This window comes from Mycetomoellerius zeteki, unplaced genomic scaffold, assembly GCF_001594055.1.
Source record: "Mycetomoellerius zeteki isolate Tzet28-1 unplaced genomic scaffold, Tzet1.0 scaffold221, whole genome shotgun sequence".
NCBI lineage: Eukaryota > Metazoa > Arthropoda > Insecta > Hymenoptera > Formicidae > Mycetomoellerius > Mycetomoellerius zeteki.
In genome coordinates, this window is record NW_017257184.1 from 2633784 (window position 1) to 2644007 (window position 10224).

Genomic DNA, 10224 nt, shown 5'->3' on the forward strand with positions numbered 1-10224 from the left:
AAAATCTCTAAAGAACTTATTGCGAAAAATATTACCTCAGCTAGGATAGGTCTGAAGCCGAATCGGCGCATAGTTTACAAAACTAAAAAATATGTTTGCAAAAATTTGAATATTATTATATATATATAAGCACCAAAATTTACTTCGATCAAAAATAGAATTCTCTCTTTTATTATATATTTTTTTTAGAACGAGCATTGCACGGTGCAGATCAAAAAATTTTCATACACTTCTCTTCGGTGGTCTGGCAAACCATCAAGAGTTATCTATTGCCAAGAAAATCTTTCGAATTGCCATTCGGAACCGGCGTTAAATTGTAGATCTGTGTAACTTGCGTGCATACCACGGGCATACGTACGAGAAGTAAGCCCTGTTCCAACTTTGAGATGTTGAATGAATTATTTTTTTTTAATAAGATTCTTATTGGTCTAATTTCGACTTATAACGATAAATCATCTTTGATTTTCAAAATATTTATTTAAGACTTTAAAAACTGAATTTGAATTTGAAATTTCGAAACATTTTTATGTATTAAAGACTTCCATCTTTTCCAATGATATTGAAACAATTTAGAATTTTTATTAGATTCTACAGATTTGATCTTGAGCCCATCATTGGCCAATATACTAACAAAATATGACGTGCGATGTATCAACAACTGTACTTCGTACAGAGAATGCTCACGCAATGAACAATATCCTAATCAATGATGAAATGCAAAAAAGTTTGTTTAGAAATGAATACAACTGGATAAAGCGCTGGATGTACATTGTCGAAAAAACGATCTTTATATATGTATATCAAGATAGTTTTATTCTTTTAATCTATTTTATAGATTGCGATTTTCATTTGATACTACAAATGCTTTGAAGCATTCTTTGATTGTAGACAATCAGTAAAATTCTTTCTTCTGATTGGTCAATCAAATGTTTCGAAGTATTTGTAAAGCTAAGTGCACTATATCCTTAGAGGTAAGATAAATTCTACTATTCGTCAACTGTAAACAAAAACAAGATCGTTGATTTTTACAATGCTTATTAATCTACAATTATTCGCGAGATCAACTATATCATCTACCAATTTCGGACCAGTTTCTTACATAGAAAAAATATAAACATGTCGCGGACACATAAACAACCGCGTTATCGCGCGTGATTGCTAGATAGAAGTTCCATTTACGTGGCAAGACGATGCTTGGTCTCGCCTGTATTTGGATCTATAATAACCTTCTCCTTGGCAGTTTTTACTTTTGAAGAGGTACCTAAAGTATAAGTGTTGATCGTTTCGGTGAGCGGTAGGAATCTACCGTCGGCGCATTCCTTGAAGAGTAGTTCTTTCAATCGTTGACCCTTATCATTTTTATTATTCGCAGATATTTTCTCCGTTGTCAGCGTCAGCATTTCGACAATAAGATAGGACTCAGGCTTGTACAGTCTCGTGAAGTGCAGCTTGATATGCTCACCGACGTTTTCGTCTTTTCGCGGAATGTAATCGCAATGCGGGCATGGCGGCGTCATGCGTTCAATACCATGGCGACGCTTGTGTGAATCCATAACATCCTTATCAGTGGTGGAGAACGGACAGCTCTGGCAGCGAATCGTGTCTACATCGGTGTCGCCCGTTGACGAAATGATACCCTTCTTTTGCATTAACAATAAACTCTGTCTATCCTGATTAGAGGGTTGTAGCGCAGCGTTGTTATTGGACGCGTTGTTAGCGGAAGACAATGCCGTCATGTTAACAGCAGCAGACGATCTCGACGACTTACGTGATGATGTCGATACAATGTCAATAATGCTATCGCTATCGATTGAAATCCGATCATCCTCGAATTGTCTTCGAGATGCCTGTGCTTCTGCATTTGCCTGATGCTTCTTCAGATGCTGTACGTAATTCGCATAATATTTGACCGAATAGTCGCACGTAGTGCAGCGATAGCGTTGCTTCGCACCGTGCAAAGTCAGATGAACTCTATATTGTTCACGCTTTTCAAAAGCGGATGGACATTTATGGCACTTGTAACGTTTTTCCTTCAGACGACCATTCCGTAGGTAACCTGGATAAACGAAATTAGGATTGCCGCGCATGAAGACACCAAATTGTGGATCTGGTGGTGACTGCAGTGGAGATCCGGGAGAGGATGTTGGAGCAGAATCTGCGGTAGATGATAGCTCCGCAGTCGCTTCGCTGGTTTCGCTATGTCTTCGGTGTACCACTTGATGTTTTAATAGATTTTGTTCCGTTTTCGATGAATAATCACAGTCATTACATTTGTATCGATTGTTTGAACCATGAAGCGTCATGTGATACTCCAAAGCATCCAGTTTGAAGTAACGAGCCGGACACTTAGCACACGTAAACACTTGACCGGTCCTTTGAACGGTCTCTGTTGTGCCATTGACATTGTTATAACTGTTTGAACTTTCGCCGATTTCAACAACAATCCACGCGACATTCAGCCCATTGTCATTGTTTTCCCGACTCTCCACTTCAACACACGCTGTCGTGGGCGGTGGATAACGCTGCGAATGGCCGTACAAGGTCAATAAATATTTGGTGCGCTCTTGATATTCTGTCGAGTGCGCCTTTTGATGAGCTAACAAGTGCGCTGGTTGTCGCGCTGCATACGAGCACCATTGACATGAATATGTTAATAATGTGGTGTGGTAACGCAGATGAATACGCAACTCCTTGTCGCACAGAAACCGTGCTGGACATTTGCTGCAGCAGTGCACTAGACGGGAATCCTGTAGATCAGGCTCGGTGCCTAGCATAGGAGTGTGTGTCAAGCCAAGCAGAGTCATCAGATCGCTCACCTGTTGGGAATCAGGCCGTGTCTCATCGAAAAGACAGTGAACAGTACCGAGAGATCCTGCATGCATTTCTGTATGTGCGATCATGACTTCCCGACGCGTGCAAGTAAAGCTACAATCCGTGCAGGCGATCAAGGGACCCTGAGTTGGCATGTCTACATGCATTGTCTCATGGTCGCGCACTTCCGCACGTCGCGATGAAATGTACGGACAATGACGGCACTTGAGCATCTTCGTCAGTGTGCCATCTGGTCGCGATACCCAAACCAGCGGAGCATCCGGAAGAGCACGAGTATCCAGAAGAAGCGACGGCAGTGGAGGCGGCTCAGATCCTGTGATTTTTGGAGATGCCATTACGTTGTTACGTGACGTTATCTGAATCACTTGTTCGATAGACGATTCGTCTTTTGTTCGAGAAATACCTGTAACAAATGCTTAAATTACAACACATATCTAGTGCATGATGTATGTAATGCTCCGGCACATAGGACGTCGCAACACTTGCTGCGTGGCGAAAGTTGGCGCCAATAGTTAATCAATTTATCGTTTTTCCATGAGGATTATTGGTTGCCGTACTAATTTCCGCCGTGTGGAAAGCGTTGTCGCGTTCTATTCACCGGAGCTATTAGAAAACAGTTGTGCTAATAAGTCCCAAAACACAATAGGAGTAGTAATGCCTGTTCTACAATTGCAAGTCATAAACCGTAAGAAATTTACCAAGCACAGTTGAATATAAAAAAAAATAATCGATTATGATTAGTTAATTTCTTACGGTTTACGGCTTGTGACCCTATCATAGAACAGCATGATGCCCGTATCAGACTACAGATTGACGATTACGATTGATAGTTGCACGGTTCTACTTTAACCAATCACGATATAGCAAGTCTATTGTAATTGGCTGAAATGGAACCGGACAACCGTAAATCTCTTCCAACATAAAGAGAAAAGGAAGAAAGATGAATCGTGCAATAACTTTAACTGAAAAGAACAGATCTTACGTCTTATCTGCAATGCGCTTTAGATTGTGGCGATTTGTTGACACATTTTTGCGTGTATCAATTTAGATATCTATGGCTTGGTCAATATCTTACAGCTAAGTCTAAGGCCGATATTTCATGCGTCGTACGACAAAGCTATTAATTGGCTGCAGAGCAAAGGGATCCGAGAAATATTCTGTCTTGCAGCCAATTAATAGGCTTGAAAAATGTATCGTATATACAACAAAAACGCATAAATGTAATTCCACTCTAAAGCTTACTACATCTATTGTGTTTTAGGATTATAATGAATAATAAATATTAAAAACAATTAATCAAATTTAGACGCAATTTCACTCTCTTATTGCGCATCTATGGGAAAGTTACACCTGTCTTATTATACCATGCATTCGATATATTGTGCAATTTATAAAACTTATTGCCTTCAGAAATTGATATTTGTTGCTGTTTGCTCTTGGGACTGGACAATGGGAAATCCATATTTTGTTGATGCATAGCTGCCAACTCTTCTCCATGAAGTCTAGCGTGCTCCAACAGTTCTCTGTGACACAATGAATAGTGCAACTGTATTATATGTTGTATTATATCATTACCTATATATATGTGTGTATTATATCACAAATATGCGTTGATTATAATGCGTTAATTAATATTAACGCAATTAATATTAAAGTAATTAATATAACACTTTGACCGCTGTGTGCGCGCGCGCGCGTGCATTTTTTTAACCAATCCCCTGACCGTTACATTACTATTTGTGTATCTAATTCTTATGAAATAAGTGTAAATTTATATATGACCTAGAATTTAATATTTTAAAAATATTCGTGGATATTTGCCTCATGTATAAAAGATACACGTAATATAACGATAACAAATATTATTCCTGCGCTGCGCGTGTATCAATGCTAAAAGACACACTTATGAATTCGTATAGATAATGCTTTAAAATACAAATATATAAGTTTTTAACATTAAAATAAATTTTCCAATAAAATGTTTTTTTTAATAAAAATCTTTGACAAAATTAATAAATCTCTTTAGAATTCACACAATATATACTATATAAAATTAATGGTGTTTTCTACATAAATGATAGTAGATAGGAAATGTGTGTGTATTTAAATACGTATGGAATCCACATAAATGTATTACATATATATCGCAATCAAAGTTAAGTAAAAAAAAAATAATTAATACTTGGATTAAATTATAAATTGGAAAAACGGAGCATTCATGTTAACAAAGCGAGTTACTAGCGACACATACGCCTTTGTACTAACGTAGTATGGACAAAGATAGCATTTAAATATAGCATCTAAGTTCGGCCGATGGTGCATCTTGTGAATGGACAGAGTGGCAGCATCCGATGCCGAAAACGGGCATTCCTCACAACTAAATGGATTCTGCGAAAAACAAAGTGACGCACTTCAAATTAAAATGCATTAGTTACTTGGATATAAAGTTAAAAAACAAGAGATAGATCTCACATTATTTTACGTAATCTTTTTATAATCGTATATCTGGTGTCGTGGAACTTTTACCATATTTTTAATACAAATTGCTTGCGCTATGTTTCACAACTATTTTTATTAAGATATTTCTGTTGTTCGTACAATTTCTCACATTTAATCTTTACATAAAAACGCGACAACCTTGACTACTGCAATTGCAAAAAATTATATTTAACGGTATAGAACTTACCCTTTCTTCGACAGACTCCTGATTGGCAGATTCGTAATGAGATTTAACATGCAGCAATATATTATCTTTGTTGCTATCTCGATAATTACAACGTTTGCACCTCCATTGATTTTGAGTGCGTTTACTGTCATCTACCGCTGTAGATACAGAGACCGCACCACCACTAGAGGTTTGTACATGCATCGTGATAGGATTGTTTTTCAACAACGATTGCCCGCGATTTCTAACCGCTGCTTTGAGTGCTGGTGGAGGTCGTATATCTACATTATGACTGTTCTGATTTGTCTCGTTTGTTGATAAAATTGTGATGGGAGATTGTGATGCTGAACTAGTCATCGGAATATACTCTTTATTGCCCACAATCAACAACTTTGTTGACAATTCTTCAGAATTTGTTTCTTCTATGCTACGCTGCTCCATACGATCCTCATCCCACGATTGCTGTCCTACCTGGAGCAAAGATATTGCGATAAATAAACGAAATTTCATAGTAGAACATGTTAGACGAGATGTCGGATGTCATGAAACAGGTTTGTTAAATAATATTATCAAAATTTTTTTTATCGCGTTCATAACAAATAGGCGAACGTTTCGGTCAATTTTCACAAAAATCTCGAAAACATTGATCGAACTTTCATAAATAAAGATAGAATCAATATCTTTCGTCTATTAATTACTAAGAATATGCTTACAACAAGTGTTAAGCCATAATCAGACTAAAGATCGAAATTGAGATTGAATTAGAATTTAACAAATCAAAACAAAGTTCAGTAAAATTGAGATTGATTTTCTTTCTTCTGATTGATTAAATTCGAATTCAATTTCAATTTCAATCTCTAGTCTGATCACGGCTTTACAATGCAATAGTGATCAAGCGTTCGAGCGCCGTATTGTGGTGCCGAGATTTTTTCATCGTACATCCTTTTCGCAAGGTAATTATTGATGTTGATCATTAAAATATTGCATCGATGTGAGATATAAAAACAATGAATTATTCTACGTAAAACTGAGATTCATTATTTCACCTGTGCAAGATATTTGTTATATTTGGAATAATTCCGTCGACCTGTCTCATCCGTCATGAGCACTCTGGCTCTCGTATGCACTGCGTCTTTAGCCGCTTTAAGCTTAATATGTTTTGTGATGTCCCATCGCCAGTTAGAACGATACGCGCACATTGAACACTCGAATGGCTTCCGGTTTAAATGACCGACTATATGTACGTGAAAGCGACTTGCGGTGGAAGCCCAAAATGGACAATGGGGACATTTGAATACCCGCCGCTTGCTCGGATGTGTCGGACCACCTTCAAACTGACAAAAATTTTTTTTATCGTAACAGTAGAACTGCCAGTAAAGAATTAGAAATGAACTAGTAATCAACCAGAAAGAGAGATGCTCGACATCCACTATGCAATATGTAAAGCACATTCTTAATAATAAATGAAAAGAAAAGAACGAGACTCACTCTAGTTTCTAATCAACGCTCACCATTTCGCGGATACCTAAAGTTTCTTTAGATGCATACTCCTACAAAATATCTTGTACTAACACTAAACCAATACCACCAACAGCAATACTTGTAAATCTAAAACCTGCGGCATACGATGCTCGTTTTCCTGCTGGATTCCTAGCTGGATTAGAATCTTGCCATCGTATTAGCTGCGGTACTGACAATGTCAGCATCTTAGCCAATACGGAAGCAAGAATTTATTCTAGTTAGCAATCCAGCAAGAAAATAAGCATCGTGTGCCGCCGGTTTTAAACTATTTTACAGAAACGCAAAAAATAAACCACATAGCCAAAATAGAAGAATATCCACATAACAATGAGAATTTACTTTATATAGCATTCTCATAATGCCTTCTACGACAAACTTTTCAAATTTCAGTTGCTTTATACAGACTTTTGACGATGTTCGCTTCTAGAGTCGCGGTTGTGCAGTAGTTTTCTTATCGTATATTTTTAAATTATTATTATCAAGCATCGTACCGGAGGTCCAGAAGAATTTGATCCTCTGAGATTGGCGTCCCATTCCATTTGCGACGGAAAAGAGAATTCGTCACGGTACGAGGTCATGCGGATGTCCGAGCGATTCGTTACTTTCTCTAAACTACTATCGATGGACGGCGTCGTGTCGTCACGCGAATGACAGCATTTCATATGCGTTTGGAGATCGGTTGTACTCTTACATCGTCTTCTACACTTAGGGCAACGTGTCGTGCCCACGGACACGCTGAGCGCAGTGTGGTGCGTCTGTTTGTGGCAAGTTAGCTCTTCCATGCTACTAGCTTTAAACGTACACCAGCATTTCAAGTCGTTCTCATTACTTACAGCTACCTCCGGAACACCGTTATTAATCGACGTCGCTGTCGTTGTTAGTTTTTCCTTTAATTTATCGAAGAAGGAGGCATTCTTTCTCTCAAATACACCAGTCGCAGTATTGAGATTCCTCTTCGAATTCGCGGCCTGAAAGCAGATGACAGCCAGCACCGATATAAGACGTGTTTCGTACAATATTCTTAAGGGCAAGAAAATTAATGATTTCAACCAACCCCTTTGTTTCCGTACATCTTGGCGAGTTCCGTCTCTTTAGCAATTTGCGCCAATTCAGGTCTCACTCTAACGCGTGGAACTTTCAGCAGGGTTGTAGGTGGCCCGCTATTGTTGATAGTGTTATTGGACTTGGTGCTCGCTAGGCTCAGTGGAATTAACATCGGCAGTGGCTTTCTTGGCTTTGATGAGATAACCGGTGCATGACATTCTGCTAAATGACGTTGCATCTCGGAATCCCAAGCTGTTATAAATTGGCAGCCTTTCTCTTCGCATTTTAACGCAATGCACTCTGCGCTGGCCAGGGCGCTTTTCTTATCGTCTATTGAAATTAATGAGTGATCTGATACGAACGAGTCAGAAGAAGCGGCTGACGTGGTTGTACTTCCACTTTTATTCAACGCTTCTCGAAAGTCACTGGCTCCAACCTAGCAGACATTAAATACGTTATACGACGTGATTAATCAACGTGTTTTAACGCGTACGAAAGTTACGATTATATACTTGCTTATAATACCTGATTATAACGTTTTGGACTATTTCGTGGCTTACGTTCGAAAGCGTTATTATTTTTGCGGTTGATCTGACCCACAGGTGGATCATGATGATACGACTCATGCACCGTTAAGCTCTGACGGATATCAGCAGTAAAATTACATGCACGACATTTGAAAGCACCTCCACCTCCATGATTCCGCATGTGTCTTTCTAGATTCCACTGAAAAACAGCGTTAAAGACACACATATAATCTATATAATCTCAAAAGTGTAAATCGCAAGCTTCTTCACAAAACCCTGGAAAGTTTCTGACATGCTTAACGTATCGCTGGGAAACCAAGTAGTATGAGGAACAAACCTTATACGCTGAACTAAAATCACAAGCATCGCACTTGATCATCGGCATAGAATGATATTTAACATGCTTAGTATAACGCGCTCTGATGTGCGTCACGTAATCGCATTTTGCGCATCGAAAGAATTTTCTTTTCAAATGATGCACTCTTTGGTGATTTTCAAGATCTTTCACGTTCAATGCAACATACGAACACGCAGGGCAACGATTTTCAACTGGACTGTGCTCATTTTTGCCCTAAAAATTACAATAAAACATATTCCTGCGACCTATGAGTATGTGCCTTGAATATCATTGTTTTTATTTAGCACGTCGCTCACTACGAAATTACGGTAATTGCGCAAAATAACGCACCCTGCATCCCTAATGACACGTAGTTATATCGGACGACCTTCCGTTTTTAAAACGGAATTTTCTTTCGATTTAACTCCGTTTTAAAAACGGCCATGTTGAAGAGAGAGAGAAGAAGAGAGAGAGAGAGAGAGAGAGAGAGAGAGAGACAGAGAAAAAAAGAAAATGAATAAATAAAAAGAAATCAAGAATATAAGATAAATCGAAAAACAAAAGAACATAAAACACTTAGCAAAAAAACATCAAGGCATATATGTAAAAATCGGTGCTCACCTTATATTTGTGATCCTTTCGCAGGTGCTCGAAGTAGGCCTTGATACTGGGCAGCATTTTGGATGGTTTGCAGGTCTTGCACTCGTAAGACGCTCGCTTGTTCGTGTCGATGTTGATCGTCTCCTCGGAATTCACCGCGACGTCGACGTCGACGTCAACGTTGCCGTCCAGCGTCGTCTCCACCTCGTTGGCGTCGACGACGGTCATCGTCAGCTCGTCGTCGTTGTCATCCTCGTCCATCTCGTTCGTCTTGCTCACAGCGCCGGACGCGAACGTGTCTTCGCCCTTCTTCGCATCGTGCTCCACCTCGTGACTCGCTACGGCTGCCCCTTTAAGGTTACCTTCCGGTCTCGGCGTCGCTCCGTCGACGGGGACGACGGGAGCCGTTCTCGCTCGCCTCTGGTGCTGCTGCCGCGGTCGCAGTGCACGCAACCGGGGCAGCTTTCCCGACATCTTGGACGAGAGCCGCGCGCTTCCGCGCGAACTTCTTCGCTCGCCCTTGCCCGCCGCAGGAAACATGGCGCGCGCGCTCTCTCGCTCTTTCTTCGCGCAGGAATAATTATTCACCACGTTCTCTACCGTCCAGCGCCAAGCCCCATCATCATCTTTCTCGAACTTCGGTGTCTCTGCCTGGCAATAATAATTAACGATTACACTTGTGGCACTTGCTGCGGCTG

The 10224-nt window shown here is 39.7% G+C and overlaps 1 protein-coding gene across 6 annotated transcripts in view; it reads right to left on the reverse strand.

Annotated features, from left to right (window-relative positions):
* The window catches only part of LOC108722905 (zinc finger protein 91), a 342323-nt gene that overhangs the window by 326364 nt on the left and 5735 nt on the right, over positions 1 to 10224 (reverse strand). The window contains exons 2-11 of one of the 6 annotated variants that reach the window (XR_001936620.1): positions 9548 to 10177; positions 8927 to 9160; positions 8588 to 8788; positions 8073 to 8498; positions 7510 to 7986; positions 6544 to 6831; positions 5519 to 5968; positions 5084 to 5220; positions 4234 to 4355; positions 1066 to 3235 (exon numbers count right to left, since the gene is read on the reverse strand). Coding sequence is in view for 5 of the 6 variants with exons in the window: in XM_018448252.1 (XP_018303754.1) it covers positions 1176 to 3235; positions 4234 to 4355; positions 5084 to 5220; positions 5519 to 5968; positions 6544 to 6831; positions 7510 to 7986; positions 8073 to 8498; positions 8588 to 8788; positions 8927 to 9160; positions 9548 to 10066 (4914 nt within the window). In the remaining variant the exon portion in view is untranslated. Of the gene's footprint in view, positions 1 to 708; positions 3236 to 4233; positions 4356 to 5083; positions 5221 to 5518; positions 5969 to 6543; positions 6832 to 7509; positions 7987 to 8072; positions 8499 to 8587; positions 8789 to 8926; positions 9161 to 9547; positions 10178 to 10224 lie in introns of those variants that run through there. The other 5 variants (XM_018448253.1, XM_018448252.1, XM_018448257.1 and 2 more) reach the window with 5 other exon arrangements.